Source organism: Manduca sexta, chromosome 7 (genome assembly GCF_014839805.1).
Source record: "Manduca sexta isolate Smith_Timp_Sample1 chromosome 7, JHU_Msex_v1.0, whole genome shotgun sequence".
Lineage (NCBI taxonomy): Eukaryota > Metazoa > Arthropoda > Insecta > Lepidoptera > Sphingidae > Manduca > Manduca sexta.
This window is the reverse complement of record NC_051121.1, coordinates 8,738,186-8,755,931: the sequence shown is the minus strand read 5'-3', so window position 1 is coordinate 8,755,931 and position 17,746 is coordinate 8,738,186. Positions and strand designations below refer to the sequence as shown.

The following is a 17,746-nucleotide window of genomic DNA, read 5'->3' as shown; positions in this document are numbered from 1 at the left end:
AGGCGACTAGATACTCGGCGCTACACTCATAAAAAAAATTAATGAATTGGGAACCGGAAGGTTCGGATTTCGAATATAATAGATAGTATAAATAACACACAACATACATGATTTGTGATATATTTAGGACTGGCCCTTCCTAAGTTGTTTACTAAAACTGCTGGGCATGCACCTTTACTACTTTACACCTTTACTAATAAGAAGTCAGACGTAGTAACCAAATTGAAGGATAACAGACGTTCGTAGACTTCACATACATTTGTCATTATAAACGGTAAACATCGCAATTTGCATAAAACTATTATCCCAATTCTAAACATAAGTATGATGAAATGTTAGTTATACACTGAAGTCATTGTACATATTCATAGAACTAAATATTAAAAATAGCATAAGTACGTAAAGATAATCGTATTAATGTTTGTATTTAGTCATTTATCCGCAGTATTGACATATCCCTTGACATATTTACAACGGTAACAGCAAACAGGATATAAATCCGGTGAAGCTAAGTATAAAACCCGAATCTATTTAGATTTATAAAAAGTAATTTCGAAGATTTGATTTCTCATTGGCGGGTATTTCATATATACTTTTAACCTACGACGAAAAATAGCGGTGTTATATGTAAGAGGTGGGTATATGTGTATTTGTGTCTAGGGCATCTTAGCTCCCTAAAGAATGAACCGATTTTAATGCAGTTTTTCTTTAAAAGCTAACGTGATCGAGATGGTTTCTGTCCATTATTTATAAAGATCTATTCAGGTCATCAGCACATCTTACTCTGAGAGGTCTGATTTACTTCAAATACTATTAATTCGGTGGATTTAGAAGATATGGCAAGCTTAAATGCTATGCTAAGCTATGCTGCGGGATATTCAAATATTTAGCAACTTATACAAGATGTAGCGTATTAGGCTCATAAAAAATAGTCTCAATGAGCGGGTGTTAGTAAAAGGTGATGATCAAAGACCATAGTGGAGAAAATAGTAATTTAAAAAGATAAAAATAAAAATTAAATAAAACAAATTAAATACACTTATACACGAAGTAAAAATTCTTTGTCTTTTAAGTATATTATAATTATTAGAGATTTTTGTGTCAGGGGATAGGTATGTAATTTTTTTTTAAATTTTAAATTCAGTCTGCGGCTTTCCTGATAACAATGTAAGCGGTTTTAAAGTGCTACATTAATTAAAACAAATTCCACAAACGACATACACGATTTTATAAGGAAAATCTCCGTTGGCCAAAGAACACGGATATAAAATTATGAAATGCTAGACAATAAAACAATAATATGAACTTTACATCGTTATGACGGGGAATATAAAACATGCTTCACTGATACCATACTAATCTCTTAGGTCAAGTTCACACGATGTTTACTCCCTGATAATATTAGCAAAATGTAAAAAAAATCGTCAGTTGATACGTCGCTAGCTCGCGGCAACTTTGTCAAGTATGTGCTGTTAATAATGCTAGTATTGTTACTTCTGTTCTGTGTGGCGCTATGCGGATGTGAGGATGGAGACCTCGGCTACAGTCTGAACATAGGAAATGCAATCGACGTGTTCGCCAAGTGAGTACGACACGTGATAAAATAATTGATATGCTTGTGTCAATATTCAATATGTAGCGAAGTTAACTGAGAGTGCGTTGTATTACAATTTTTATTGTGAGATCTAATGTGTTTATCTTGAATATATGTTGTTTAAAATGTGATTATTGGAACGTAGTAACACAATGGTGTGCCATAGTTGGAAATAAGAAAAAATGGTGAGGTTTTTTGGCCTGTGGATCAAAATGAGTGGAGTGCTACAAAAATAGTTTATCGAAGTTAATTCGTCCCTACATAATGTTTTTCAATCTCTAACATGAACGTAATAAATGTTTTATTTAATCAGTATCTTGTCATATTGGTCTTTATTGACAGTGATGTAAAAATCAAATTAAGTAAACCACAAATCTATATCTATATCTATTCTATATTTATAATAAATCTGTAGAGAGGTCAATTCTGTACATGAAATATATTTCCAAAATAACTATCAGGGGGTGATTAGGGATCGATACTGATGCCAAAAATGCAATTAGTAAAATTTTTGTCTGTCTTTCTGTCTGTCTGTCTGTCTGTATAACCGTTATAGAAACAAAAACTACTCAACGGATTTTAACGAAACTTGGTACAATTATTTATCATACTCCTGTGCTGGTTATAGTACACTTTTCATCACGGTACAATTAATAGGAGCAGAGCAGTGAAGGGAAATGTTGGGAAAACGGGAGAAGTTACTCCATTTTTTAAGCTTCCGTCGCGTGTGCAACCTTAATGGTTAAAGCTACGCAGAAATCATGTATGACGAAAATGTTCTCCTTAAAATTATGTAAAAATATCCCACGACAGCATATGTCTATCTTTTATGGTTGACTCACAATAACACGTGTAACTCCCGATAGCTTAGCAGTTCGAAGCTTTCTCATTATATTTGTCTACTCTTACGTTTGTAACACTCTCAGTCATCCCTAATTAAAAAAGTTAACATTATTAAATATTCCATAAAAAAGAAGACTGCCTCGGTGGCGTAGTTGTATTGCACGTCCGGTACAATAGCGCTCTGAGGTCCTGGGTTCGAATCCCGGGTCGGGCAAAGTGATATTTGGGTTTTTCTGCTCAGTATCAGCCCGGAGTCTGGAATTTGTGCCCGATATGGCGATAGGCTCGCCCCCTATCACATCATGGGACGGAACATACTTGGCGAAAAGTGGGTGCCCTAGTTACACCTCTGCATACCCCTTCGGGGATAAAATGCGTGATGTTATGTATGTTATGTTATGTATAAAAAAGAATCATAGAAATCGGTATAGAAACACCAAAGTTATACATGAAATACGCTAATAATAAGCCATCACGCGTGAATACTGAATCATGCTATAAGCTTCCTTCGATTTCACCAGGATCCCATCATCAGACCCTGACAGGACAATCGGACCACCTGCATACCACCATACTTAAAAAAACATCCCGACAAATTGAGCACCTCCTCCATTTTTGAAGTCCGAAATCCACGCGGGCGAAGCTGCGAGCGGAAGCTAGTTTTAAATAAAACAATCACACATCAAGACTATATCCCCGAAGAGGTAGATAGAAGTGCTACTAGGGCACCCACTTTACGCTTGTGTGTTCCGTCCTATAATGTGATAGGGGCGAGCCTATCGCCATATCGGGAAATTCCAGACTCCGGGCTGATACTAAGAAAAAAAGCCGACCCGGGAATCGAACTCAAGATCTTGAGGCGGTATCGTACCACGCACACCAAACAGCTACGCTGCCGAGGCAGTCAATGATTTTAAATATTTGTAAATCTCTAAGAATATTATTAACCTAAATACAATTCCTCTATAGACACGAACATCCATATAAAATATTTGTTCAAAATCTGAACTAAAGTGGCAACCAAAACCTCACTATTATAACCTATTTATTCACTTGAACAACAAATAATTTTACTTATTTGACTAATATTTCTTATTCAAATCCAGGTTTACACTTAGACTCGCATTTTTATATTATGAGCGCCAATCCGTCCACCACCACAAGCATCAATATTGACACCATAAAATATCAGTTTGAATGGATGACAGTACAATTCAGTTGAACACAGCGAATGTTCAGAACGCCAAATCTAGTACGTAGTATATATATATCGATGACAATTCCTAATTCCGATTCCCATTCCAGTTACGGTGACCTGTCTCAGGTCACGCAGGTGGTGTCAGCAGATTACGAAGGCGAGGATGCAAGAGATGCCTCAGTGCCGTTCAGTGAGAAAAACCTCAGAGTGTTCCTTAACGTCAAAAGCAGTTTCAAGTATGGCGACCGCGAAGGTATCACCGGCATGGAAGTGCTCCTGTGCGAGACGTTCGAGGACTTGCTCAATGTGTACTTTCAGAACTTCAAGATTGAAGGGTAAGCTCTGCGTTGGTGCAGGAATAAAACTATTTTTTCTTTAATGTAGGTAGATATTGTAACATTGACTATTTGAATAACTAACACCTCAGTCCCCCTCGTGGCCACGAAGTTCGCAGTCTTCGAAACGTCGGAAGAAAATTATAATATAAAGACCGCGATAACATCTGCAAAATAGTCATTAATGTCTAACATTCGCGTCATCATCATCATCATCACCGCAGGCTGTCCACTGCTGAACATGGGCCTCCCCCAAAGATTTCCAGATTGGCTTATTGAAAGCGACCCGCATTCAACATTAGCGTAAACATAAAAAATCATAATTTTACAGATTTTATCGCGATTTCTTATTAAGTAATTTTTGAGACCGAAATTTCGTCTTACGGTTTCGAACCCTCAATGAGCTTGAAATCGTCAACAATTCAATAAACATCTTCCGTTAAAAAACATCCCCTTCTTTTCCAGAACTGATAAACCCTGGAAAGCATTCATGGGAGACTGGATACCAGACGAGATTATGCGAACATTCGGCATCGAATACGACGCTAACCCTGAAAACTGTTGCTACGTGCTCGTAAAATTGACTAAGAAACACAAAACTGTGGAAGTAAAGGAAAACCTTCGTGGGGCGGTCGTTAAAGACTACGTTGCGATGGCTGTCAACGAACTGAATGTAAGCGACGCGAGTGAGGTCAGGAGATTTATGAAAAGCTACGGAACTCATTACATTGAGTCTTATATCACTGGGAACAGTATTTATCAGGTTGGTACTGATGTGATCGTCTAATGGCTGATTCGTACCTATAGATTGAATGCTGTATTCATAGAAATATGACAAATACAAAAATAAAGAAAAGCACCTTAAGATAGAAATAGATAGTAAGTAGTAAATGAACTGTTCTAAACAACAAAAAAAAAACAATTGTATTTTTTTCTTCTCTTTATCATGTACTGTAGTCTATATCTTAAAATAATTTTGAAGAGAGCAACACCAGTTCCTTGCCCGTTCTTCTCTGATGAGAACTGCTTTCCGAACTGGTGGTAGAGATAATATTGACAGAATCTAAACAATGTATAACATTTTACGAATTCAAATAAATTATTTCATTTAATTTAGTCGCTATTTAATAGACGCATATTAACATCAGCTCAATATATTAAGTCACAATATGTGCCGGATTTTGAAAACTAATTTTTGTTTATGTAATAGCGCTAACTCAGCTGAGCGTAAACTCTTAAAACCCAAGTGTACACACCTCGGGCTTTTCTAAAGTTATCTGTGTATTCTTTGTGAATTATCGCTTCCTTTAACATAGAAGGAAAACATCGTGAGTAAACCTGCATACCTAAGTTCTTTATAAGAATTTTAAGGGTATGTGAAGTCTGCCAATCCGCGGCTAATCACTCTTAGTAATAAAATGGAATGGTGCCTAGCAATGGGACGGTATAAAATACAGGACTGACATTACACATTGAATGCGTCATGTCCCTGTAAACGATTTTTATCGATAACTAGCTGACCCTACAGACGTTGTCCCGTCTTAACTATGAATTTGCAGCGCGCATTCTGTCAATCGCTGACAGTTATTTCAAACAATTGACAGTTATATAAAATTAATATTTTCGTTAAGTTTTCTTAAATTTTCTAATTTTCCGCGCAATTTTTTGAATTTTCTTTCATAAGATCCTTCTCCTGACAATAACAAACAACAACAAAAAAAATGTGAAATCGGTCCAGCCGTTCACGCGTGTTGCGATGACCAAGGGAACTAGAGATTCATTTTTATAGTATCAATAATTCTTCATCTACCAAAAATAGCATACAAACATATTTTTTTTGCACTCTAGAGAGTCCACTTAACTGACCCATAGAAATAAATAAACCAGAATATAATACTAATTTACTATTTAAATTGTTTTACAGGTATTTAAATACAAGAGGGGTGGTTACAACATGTTGCGAGCTTACATAAGAGTACGCAATCTCAGGCCGTGGATTCCTGACAACTTGAGATTCTACTTCTCATCATATTACTTGAAACAAGTTGGGGATATCAGAGTGAGTTATTAATTTTTTGAGCTAACCTCCAGATAGGTCGACAGATGGTTACACCATTGGCCGCAAAACCCAAACTGCCACTGTATGTTAGTCAATTTAAAGGAAAAGAAGGAAGGAGACTCCAGTAGACTCACAATTAAACGAAGCGCGACAAAAAGTGTTAGTTTTTGACGTAAATTTTCTTTGAGACTGGAAAGCAATCGAGGTACAGGGAATAAAACTTTTGCATAGCGTTACCAGTTATAAAAACATTTTTATAAAATTTAAAGCTAACATCTTTATGCTAGGCTTTAGGAAATTAGGACTATATGACATTCTTATTACTCATTATGAAACATAAAAAATGTGTGATATAAATATCTACACACACTGTTTTGGTGGCTTGTATTAGGGTACGACTGCAATGCTGAGGTCTCGGGTTCGACCCCCGTGTTGGGCAAAGTAATATAAGGTTCTTCTACCCAGTATCAGCCCAAGTCTGGAATTTGTGTCCGATATGGCGATAGGCTCGGCCACTATCACATCATGGGACGGAATACACACAGCTGAAAGTAGGTACATCAGTTGCGCCTCTGCCTACCCCTTCTATAAAAGGCGTGAGTGTCTATAAATATCTAATCATAGTTATATAAACCATCGTCTTCTTCTATTACGTCATATTAAGGGTTTACTATAATATAGAATTTGCTAGTATCTAAGCTATTGTCAAAAGCTGGTATTTTCAGATACTTATATCTTTATATACTTTCCAGATTGCCAGCGGAAATAAGACGATAGAAACATGGGCCCAGAAGAATCTACGAGACAGCCAATATTTATATTCAAGACCTAGCTTGCTTCGACTGCACTACAATCCTATTCTAGTGTCGAAACTTAACACTCTATTAGACAACGGGGCCTTATTAGGCCTTGGTCTTAGAACACTACGCCCGTTATTCCGAGATAGGCGTAAAGCAGAAAAATTCGCGGAAATTGTAGAAAACGATCTACAACTGTGGGAAGTTAACGCTTAATTTTATTCAAAAAATACAATTCAAATGAATTATAAATGCAATTTATTAAAATTCATTAGTTGGCCCATTTTAAATTCAGTTACATCTAAATTCTTAAATCATAATGATGTTTCTTTACTTAAAAATATGTTAGAAGCTGACAAACGTCCTTTCAACATTTGCTAAATTGAAAGCTATGTAGGACAGAAGAATGATGAAACTAAATAGATTACGTCACGACCATTATGATGCGGACGTGCGAGGGAGACAGCAATATACTTTTATGCGCCCACTCTACCTCACACAGATTTTGTAATTTTATTTACAGCGTAATATAACTTATTTTAACACTATTTTTAATAAAAGGATTCTATTTTTAAACCAACATATTATTAGTCGAAAACAACACGGTTTTACTCACGTATAAAAAGTAGTCGGAATCGCCGACCAGTTTCGACCTTTTAAGTAGGTCATCCTCAGGGGCGAGTGCTAAGAGGACGTCGCGTCGCGGAGGCCTCTCGATCACCGACATATTATTTTGTATTTTTTATCAACAATACTCTGTGGGTTCATTCAAATTAATATGAGTTGTAAATACCATCTTGAAATGCTCAATGTATTCCTTACTTACCTCTTACACCCACCTGCCATGTTACATTATAAATAAAACAAATTATACAATACAAAGATGTTTTTATTCGTTAAAATATTAATTAACATTCACAATGAGATGTAAACGCGATTTTATCGCTAAAATTACATACATATAGTAAAGCTAGATACACATTATAGGCTCAAAGACAGTCAACGTTTGTGTTTAAAACAACCGTTATTTACATTATTCAAATGAAACGGAAGTATACGCATTGTTACCATAATATAATATGATTGCTTAAAATGGTTTTAATTTTTATTTTTTTTTATTTTGTATGACGTATATAGAATTATTTTTAATTACGGTATCATGATTCAATATATGACTAGTAACCAGTCTTACTATAATGCAATTCGCGAAGCCAAAGTTCGTAGTGTGGCTAAAAAACATGTTGAGCAACATTGCAACAAATTTTTGTTGACAATTTATGCTTCTATTAAATATCTCCTTCCATAAGTGATGGGTGTGGCAAACAAGGCACTAAATGTTTTAATATACGTACGGCTATAAACTATCCCCTTTATTCATAGACGTTATTTATCTAAGGACGGAGCATTGCTGTGATAACAAGTCTGTTTCTGAGTGCTGACAGCATGGCAGCCTTCGCAGTGCGTAGACATAGGGCCGTTGTGATTGACTAATATTGAGATACAACTTGAATCTAGTTGCTGCAGCAAGCTCAGATAAACAAACCTGAGACACAGACTTGTTATCACAGCAATGCTCCATCCTTAGATAAATAACGTCTATGAATAAGGGGGTATATGTTTTAAATGAAAATCTTGTGCAGATTTTACCAATTTACAAATCGATTAAAATAATAACAATTACTCTAATAAATATATCTTACTAATAGCTTCATTTCTGATGTAATACAGATCTTGTATTGTTAAACTTAAATGTCAATACTACTTGCAAATTATTTTTAAATATTATGATTTCGTAAAAATACTATAGTGTGCATCTTGCCTAATGAAAACTCCCAGCTCAAGACGTACAAACAGATACAAAAATGTATTATTAGTTACTACCATTTACTATTATTATTGTATTAAAATTGTTAGGAAATAAACATACAATATACTCTGTAGGCTACATTACGAAAAACCATTTGATTTTTAAGGGAATGCTAAGACATAAAACTATGTTAGTTGGTTAAAAATGTCAAATACATGGTCCTCGAAAATGTCTACTGGAATCTATCGATTTTTTAGGAGTTAATGGATTATAAAATTAGTCTTAATAGTACCCCAAAAACTTCTACATTGATTTGAGCTAAGACAGTGAAAAATTTACCATATTGTAACTAATTACCTATGGGAATAGTAAACCAGATCTATAGATGATAAATAAAAATGTATATGTTATCTGCACTATCAACACATGATTATTGAATTGATTCTTACTAACATTAGAATGTTGCCAGTATAAATTGTATAATAAAATTGAGATCATGGCAACACTTAATTGTGCTCTTGCAATATTTTTTAATATTGTTACACATCACTCGAATTACGACCACGCAAATCGATCTTACTCGCTCTATATTTCTTCTTCAACAAACTTCAATATCTTTTTAGAGGTATTAAAATCGATAATCGATCGGTACATCCCTAGTTGTACCGCATTTTTAAAATGTTTATAACAAGTTTTCAAAGGCATCATTACCGTTATTTCATTTGTATTAATTTTATTATTATCCATAATAATTAATTTTTTATGTCATTGTCATTTTAAAAATGTATCTACCCTCATCAGCGATTGTCAATATGTCCTCTTATTTTTTTTCTAAATTTAATAAAGTTAATACCCAAAATTAGCCCGCAATCACTCGTTATCAAGACAATTTGGCAACCATTTCAATATCAAACAGTCAACCATAACATGTAACATCAGTCTTACTTATAAAAAATTCGCAAAGCATGCTCAGTCAAAACACTATTTTACTCGATCAGCTGTGAGTAAAAACCTGCCATCTTGCCTCTTAATAAGGTTTAAACTAGGAAACCGGTAATGTTTTGACAGTAATTCAAGCAATTCTTAACCACCTCTTAACACTAAAACAAGTTTATAAGTAAGACTGTAAGGGACTACTCACACAGATTCAGTGTATCTCGTACGTGCTAGTAACTCGCGTGCAAGCGAACTGGTTCCGCCCTACTCGCTTGCCATTCAGTAGTAGCAGCATCGGGTTGTTCACACGTATCGATTTGAAGTTGTATTTCTGAAAACAATTATTTAAATATTAAAACCCTATATCTTGTATACAGGAGGGTTTAATCCCAGGGGCATTCCCTCCCTGTCAACTTTAAGAGTGGTGCCGAAATAGACGGAGGCAGGTGAAAAAAAATATTACGGTGTAGATAAAACAAATGTATATAATAAATATAAAACTTAATGTTATAACCATATACATAAATAAGTAAATACGCCAATAACTTAACGAGGAGAGACTGCTATTTCAGCTAACAATAATTACCGAACGTTCATATTAAAAACCATGACTAAAGCCATAAGCAGTGTGGAGGACGATCTGACTTCGAGAGGGAGAGCGTTCTATAAAAGAAACACGTGTACAGCTAAACAGTGTCTAATTCTAAAAAACAGTGTTTAAACATTGTTTATCTAAACACCCGTTAAACCTTGTCTAACTCTAACCAATGCTCAAACATGAATTTGTAATAGAAGATTTTTTAGTCACGTGTTCAACGCGTGTTTAAATTTTTTTGTAATAACATAGACACCTCGCCGAAGTTTAATGTTAATGTTTTAATAGTTACTGCAAGGGTTTTAAATCAAATATTGATCCATTTTCACAGAGTAAGTAGAAGTGACCTCGCGCATGTTAATACTTGTTAATTGGTATTGGCATTAATGAAAGCCAAAACCCTCTTTTAAAGGCAACTAACTCCTCTTATGTCATGGGCTATAATCATCTACGTAGATGACTCGATACATTCTTTTCTTTTCTCATGATTGAAAACTATGATTGTAAATGTAGGCGAATGCACGCTGTACGCCGTTATTTAAGTATGAATCTATGTTCTCTTTTATTTTCTATCGCTAATTTTATTTTATGCCGCTCCAGGTTTAGTCGATTGGATTTCATCTTATCCCATGTTAACGGTGATGTGCGTGCATTAGCTTATATAACTATTGTGACTATGTACAAGAAAGACTTGGAAAAAAATACAAAAGAAGTACTGAACAATTGATGACAAAAAGAAAGCCCGGAGTTTCTTTCTGCCTTTCTTCTTCGGGTAGTCATCACTTAGGTAGCTAGTGAAAGGCTGGTAGGTTAGCTAGGTAAGGGCTCATGTCCTCGCCGGTGAGGATCGCGACGCGTTACCCTTCTATTTCTCCCTACTTGCCAGCCCGAGCTGGTTACTTCGGTTTGTACCTTGTCTTTTGTATAAATTTTATCCCTAATTTAAAATGTCCATAGTTACATAAGTAATTTTAATAGTTGTTTAGAAATAATAATTATTCTTATTCTTTGTTTTGTCGTATCATAAGTGCAACTTTGTTCGCCTACGTGATAAATAAAGTATTTTATTTATTTATTTTATACATACACTGCCAGTACATACACACATTGCCAATACATACATTCATTGCCAGTACATACACACATTGCCAGTACATGCACACATTGCCAGTACATGCATACATTGCCAGTACATACATGCATTGCCAGTACATGCACACATTGCTAGTACATACATACATTGCCAGTACGTACATACATTGCCAGTACATACATTCATTGCCAGTACATACATACATTGCCAGTACATACATACATTGCCAGTACATACATGCATTGCCAGTACATGCACACATTGCCAGTACATACACATTGCCAGTACATGCACACATTGCTAGTACATACATACATTGCCAGTACATACACACATTGCTAGTACATACATACATTGCCAGTACATACATACATTGCCAGTACATACACACATTGCCAGTACATACACACATTGCCAGTACATACATACATTGCCAATACATACACACATTGCCAGTACATACACACATTGCCAGTACATACATACATTGCCAGTACATACACACATTGCCAGTACATACACCTCGGCACGCACTGCAGGCTCGCGTCCACCAGCGCGAGCGTGCTGCGACATGATACGGCTAGCGGCGAGTCGTGTCGCTGCGCAGCGAGGCGGGGCTCGGGGAGCGCCACGGCGTCGCCGATGATGGCGCCGCGCCCGTCCGCCCAGTTGTACACCGTCACCAGCACGCACTGCAGGCTCGCGTCCACCAGCGCGAGCGTGCTGCGACATGATACTCACGGCTAGCGGCGAGTCGTGTCGCTGCGCAGCGAGGGCGGGGCTCGGGGAGCGCCACGGCGTCGCCGATGATGGCGCCGCGCCCGTCCGCCCAGTTGTACACCGTCACCAGCACGCACTGCAGGCTCGCGTCCACCAGCGCGAGCGTGCTGCGACATGATACTCACGGCTAGCGGCGAGTCGTGTCGCTGCGCGGCGAGGCGGGGCTCGGGGAGCGCCACGGCGTCGCCGATGATGGCGCCGCGCCCGTCCGCCCAGTTGTACACCGTCACCAGCACGCACTGCAGGCTCGCGTCCACCAGCGCGAGCGTGCTGCGACATGATACTCACGGCTAGCGGCGAGTCGTGTCGCTGCGCGGCGAGGCGGGGCTCGGGGAGCGCCACGGCGTCGCCGATGATGGCGCCGCGCCCGTCCGCCCAGTTGTACACCGTCACCAGCACGCACTGCAGGCTCGCGTCCACCAGCGCGAGCGTGCTGCGACATGATACTCACGGCTAGCGGCGAGTCGTGTCGCTGCGCGGCGAGGCGGGGCTCGGGGAGCGCCACGGCGTCGCCGATGATGGCGCCGCGCCCGTCCGCCCAGTTGTACACCGTCACCAGCACACACTGCAGGCTCGCGTCCACCAGCGCGAACGTGCTGCAACATGCAACAATTTCACATGGCGCCGATTTATCGAATTACGGACCCTCACCCTATCAGACACATTATTGTGCAAAACACAGTCGAATTCGCTATTGTAAATATATATAAAATCGAGAGTGGCGTGGACTAGAGCAGAATGGAAGCGCACCGAATTAAATCGTATTTATTCTGTATGTACGGTCTATTCTTAATAGATATCGATTTATAGTAAAGGTACAGAAATAAAATGAGTGCGAGTCAAATCTGTTCAACTTGTCGCGCCTAGTCGACGCTAACCATTACGACACAAAATATTATTACGTCGCACGTACTTCGAGATTTAAATAGCGCCACGTCATCCATCACATGTTATGCAATTTAAGTGATATTTTGATTTATTTTTCTTACAGTTGATGTTGAGTTTTTATACTCATGAGCTTGCCTGCATAGCCTATACTTATACAAATTATTCACTACCACAGATACTCACAAAGGCACAGCACTTTCATTATGTATGGATCCGACGACGCGGCCGAGTATCACTTTTCCCTCGTTCGCGCCCTCTTGCAGCTCGTCCAAGCGAACCAACTCCAATGTGACGTCCCGACGAGACCCGAATGTGTTCAACGAGCCTGGACTGTATACGCCCAGCATCTTCTTGTCTATCGACTGTAAAATGATCATAAATTGCTGTTGAAATTTAACCTTAAATATAAGAGAATAATTTATTTGTATTAAGAAATGAGAGATTAAATGTCTGCATATCACCTGGACCTCTCATTGAAAATCAGTGTTCAAATTGTAATGTGTGTTATGGGAGTCTGAACTCTAGCTTGATAAATATATGGGAGGCATGGTGTGACCCAGTGGTCCCGAACAACTATGTATGTGCATTTACATAGCTGTGCAAGTGTGTCCCTACAAAGTACTACTTAGGTCGTACTTTAACATTGAGCTGAATTACAGGTACGTTTACTGGACTTCATGTACTTTTTTGTTTTAAATTTTTTTTTGTATTGCAAATTATGCCAGCAATAAATCCAGTAGGATTTATTGCTGGATTTATTTAAGGAAAGTATTCCTTCTTTCTAGATAAGCAAATCACTTGCATTATGAAAGAGGTCCATGAACATAGTACTGCACATGGCATAATGGTTTTATATATTATACACTAGACCTAACTACCTATCATAATATCCTTCAAGGCTTCAATAAACTATCGACATACGAGACTAGGAGCGCGTCAGTAAACTATAAAGTCTGGATTCCAAACAATGGCTGCGAGTTTTTACAATGAAACAAAAAAACACACCTGAGTTGGCCAGGATTGGAATTTGTATCCGACATACCGTCTCCAACTAGCCCTTTAAGAATAGTGACGGGAATTTATAAGTTTTACAGCACCTGCACCATATGCGCCAGTCGTTTAGGTTTAATTTTGCCCCTGGTCCGAACCAGGTCATCGGTGGCCGTTAAGTATGTCTTCAGCTTGTTCAGCTCTGCCCGGGGCGGCTGCCACGGCGGGTCTAGACGGCAGGCGTACTCAAAGTTCTCCAGTGCTTCGCTGTACGATTCCTCGTATTTCAAAGCCTGTAATAGAATATTAGTTAATTAGATTCTTTCCATAAATGGAAAGTTCACTAAGATTATTTCTTGTGTAATTCCTGGTAGCAATTAATGCAGTTATGTCACATGTTTATTTTTATAAAATAATGATAACTTACAATCCCTTTATTATAATATAAATCGGGCTGTCCTTTTGCTATGGGATCCAACCACGCCTGTTTGTATGCGCTCATACATAACTTCAAAATGGCCGGATCCTGTGATACCATGAAGAACTGGCATAAATAAGCATTGCCTAATACAGTCCATGAAACACCATCTTTTATATCTTGAGCGACTGCTTCTTTTGCTAGCTCTACACTTTTAAGTATCACATTTGTCAGATCCCCGCGTTTGTTACTGCCACTTTCTTGGCGTAGAATAATTGAGAGACATCTTAGAGACAGACGATTCCGTTCCTGAAAACATATTAATATGTAATTCATATTAAATTGTAGACAGTAAAAATACTATAAAATAAAAAGCATACTTACATGTTTCAAAGCACCCTCAAAGCTTGCCTTGGCATCCTTGATGTTCATATTCTTCCAATAACACTCCCCTAACTCATTCCAAGCATCTACTAAATGCGGATTGAGTTTGACAGCTTTGCTAAGACATTGGGAAGCTCTGGCATCATATGTTGGACTAATATTGTAGCATCGGCCCTTCATGAAAAGGAATTGGGCACGAAGAGAGAATGGGATTTGTGTATCTAAAAAGTATAACAATTTATTCCTTAGATGTCAAAGTTTTTGAAGACGATTTAGATGTTGGATGGTTGGTCACACACAAATGTTATCCTCAATTAACATATACACTAGATTCTATTCTATAAAAAGACATACTGAGACTTTTACGCAAGAAAAGACGTTATTAATGATGCACATCACAGACTGTAAATAATTTACAATATCATATTAATAGTTTAAAGTATTAAAAAAAAGGCAATATTTTTTTTATTTATTTATTTATATTTATTTATTCCTGAGAGGGTTGTGCAGTCATATATAAAATTTAAATTAATTTATTCCATATTTCATGAGCCTATAAATGAACTGCTCTAAACTTTTTTTTTTACCCTAAACTGATTGAAAAGAGCAACACCAGAGTTTCTTGCCTGTTCTTCTCTGGTGAAAACTGCTTTCCGAACTGGCGGTAGAGTTAATATTGACGGAATCTAAATAATGTATAACATTTTACAGATTCAAATAAATCATTTCATTTCATTTCATATAGGACAGTACAGAATCTGATTATTTTTTCACTGATTATTTACATAGATTATTACTAGTGTATAGAATGTATGCTCTACACTTACCATCAATAGATTCAAATTTTTCAACCAGCACATCTTTTTTCTCTTCAACAAATTTATTCTTCTCAGTTGCCAACTCTATAGGATGATTCTCAAAAAATAAATCTCTGAATGCATATAAATCTTTGAGATCTTTCTGAAAAGATATATGATAGCTTTGAAGTAAACAAAGACATTAAACAATATAGTATGGTATAGAGAACATCAGCACCAACTTCATTCTCCAAATGTTATTAGGAATTGGTAATAAGTTCTTATTTGAAATCTCCATGTGACAAGATGCCACAACATCCTTAGAATACAAAAATAAAATATTTACAAAAAATATGCTATAAAATTAATAAAATATAATATAAAATTATACACATCACAATATGGAAAAAATATGAAGCATTTTACATTGATGTTTGATTATTTCATGGTATATTAAGTAACCATCAGATGAATGCAAACTTTTTGTATGTCAGTGTTGTCCGGTGGACATTATCTTAGAACTCTTTGGCATTAAATAATATTTTGTTACTATAGCTTATTCATTACTAATTTAATAGTATAATTATTACTACTTTAAATTACTTAAAATTTCAGGAAATTTATTTGACACAGAGAATTTTTTTGACAATGAAATTGTTTCACAGTGGCTCCCACACTAGGCTTAGCCTGCCCTAAAATGGTGGCAATAAGTAAAGATTTACATTAAGTAAAAATTTAGATTTGAACTGTTAGTGGAATACTTTATTTCCCGAAAGCAATTTTTTTTTTCTTTTTTATTTATTTAAGGACCTCCAACAAAGGATACACGGCTTATAATAAATACAATGTCGTAATATTGGTATAATTAACAATGTGACGTGCCTCTTCAATTACAGGAAACCATAGCATGCAAATTTATATATTAGTACAGCGGCAAAAATAATAATATTTGTTACTAATATTTTTTAGGTATATAAGTAGAAACTTAAAGCAGACAATAAACAATAAACGCATTCATAGCATAACAAAAGCCTACGACAGCAAATATTTTTCAATAACCAATATTTTATTTACAAAATCATCCAAAAATAGAAAAGTACTAAAAATTCATAGCCCGGTGTTGTAAGTCCAACTTACCGACAAGCCTTCCATAACCTCCGCCACATTTTCTATTATATCTGCTTCAACATCCGAATCCGCTGACATTTTGAAACACCGCAGTATCCGCTTACAATATAAAATAAAAATTATATTATCGTATTTAAATAATTTTATTTTATGGGAAAACAACAAAAACACTTGACTTTTACAATGTAAATGTCCACAGATAAGAAACCTTCTTCTGTCAAAATGTAATGAGTTACCAAAGAGAATCATAGACAATATTAGACCTAACAGTCTAGTTCTTATATCTAAGATACATACTATCAATCTAATTAGTTTTATTTGTCTCTGCCTATCATGATTTATCCTTATCTCTACCTATTTTAATATTGTCAAAATTATTTTACTGATTTTGGAACAGTTATAACGCCGTTTTTAATTCTCGGGGAATACTGGAACATTTTATGCGACTGTACAATACCTTATTATTTAAAGCAATGCTTTCCCTTTCATAACACTTCAGAGTTTCTTCGAAACAGTAATTGTAAATCGGCTAACAGTGGGGAATAGAATTTATGTGAATCTCTTGGGGCTAATTACTAGTAACATGGCATATAATGAAGACTTAATAGTGCGTCAGACTGGTGAAATCGAGTGCATATTGTGTAACGTTATTATACCCGATGAAAACAAATCTATCTTAGCACACATAAACGATGACAGTCATAAATCGATGTACCTGAAACGAACAATGATACGGAACAACATATCACTATTAAATGGAAAAATATCATGTTTGATATGCAAAGAGAGTTTACAAAATATTTCAGAAATAACTGCTCATATAAAGACATCATCTCATGAAAGTTCTATGCAATCAATCATACAAGTGGTGGAAAAAGATGGCAGTTTCATGGAATTACCAGAAGACATTAGTGAACGGGGATCAGACGTCCACTGTACAATATGCGATGAGAACATTGTCTTCACCCTTGATAATATTCAATTGCATGTCAATTCATCAAAGCATAAAAGAGCTCGATCTATTACAGTACAACCATTAAATGGTATATTTTCTGTAGAAAATAGTGATGAAGATCTTTGGTGTAAGATTTGTCAAGTCTTCTT

General features: G+C 36.5%; 2 protein-coding genes across 2 annotated transcripts; one reads left to right on the top strand and one right to left on the bottom strand.

The window, feature by feature from the left end:
- The first annotated feature begins 1,325 nt into the window (after positions 1-1,325).
- On the top strand, positions 1,326-7,704 carry LOC115455819 (torso-like protein). The gene is made up of 5 exons (XM_030184598.2): positions 1,326-1,582; positions 3,743-3,970; positions 4,436-4,733; positions 5,895-6,029; positions 6,782-7,704. Exons 1-5 carry the CDS (start codon positions 1,479-1,481, stop codon positions 7,040-7,042), a joined length of 1,026 nt encoding a protein of 341 aa, XP_030040458.1. The 5' UTR covers positions 1,326-1,478; the 3' UTR covers positions 7,043-7,704.
- On the bottom strand, positions 7,698-16,858 carry LOC115455754 (tetratricopeptide repeat protein 5). Its single transcript, XM_037447748.1, has 8 exons — positions 16,652-16,858; positions 15,545-15,677; positions 14,718-14,938; positions 14,343-14,642; positions 14,023-14,208; positions 13,109-13,287; positions 12,489-12,633; positions 7,698-9,900 (listed from the first exon to the last, which is right to left on the bottom strand). The coding sequence occupies exons 1-8, from the start codon at positions 16,718-16,720 to the stop codon at positions 9,781-9,783; spliced, it is 1,353 nt and encodes a 450-aa protein (XP_037303645.1). The 5' UTR covers positions 16,721-16,858; the 3' UTR covers positions 7,698-9,780.
- Positions 16,859-17,746: the final 888 nt, after the last annotated feature.

Coding starts and splice junctions, on each gene's coding strand:
- LOC115455754 (XM_037447748.1), bottom strand. CDS start 16,720: ATGTCAGCGGATTCGGATGTTGAAGCAGATATAATAGAAAATGTGGCG. Junction 14,643..14,717: donor TTGAGGGTGCTTTGAAACAT/GTAAGTATGCTT, acceptor ATATGTTTTCAG/GAACGGAATCGTCTGTCTCT. Junction 14,209..14,342: donor TATATTATAATAAAGGGATT/GTAAGTTATCAT, acceptor ATTCTATTACAG/GCTTTGAAATACGAGGAATC.
- LOC115455819 (XM_030184598.2), top strand. CDS start 1,479: ATGCTAGTATTGTTACTTCTGTTCTGTGTGGCGCTATGCGGATGTGAG. Junction 3,971..4,435: donor CAGAACTTCAAGATTGAAGG/GTAAGCTCTGCG, acceptor CTTCTTTTCCAG/AACTGATAAACCCTGGAAAG. Junction 4,734..5,894: donor CTGGGAACAGTATTTATCAG/GTTGGTACTGAT, acceptor ATTGTTTTACAG/GTATTTAAATACAAGAGGGG.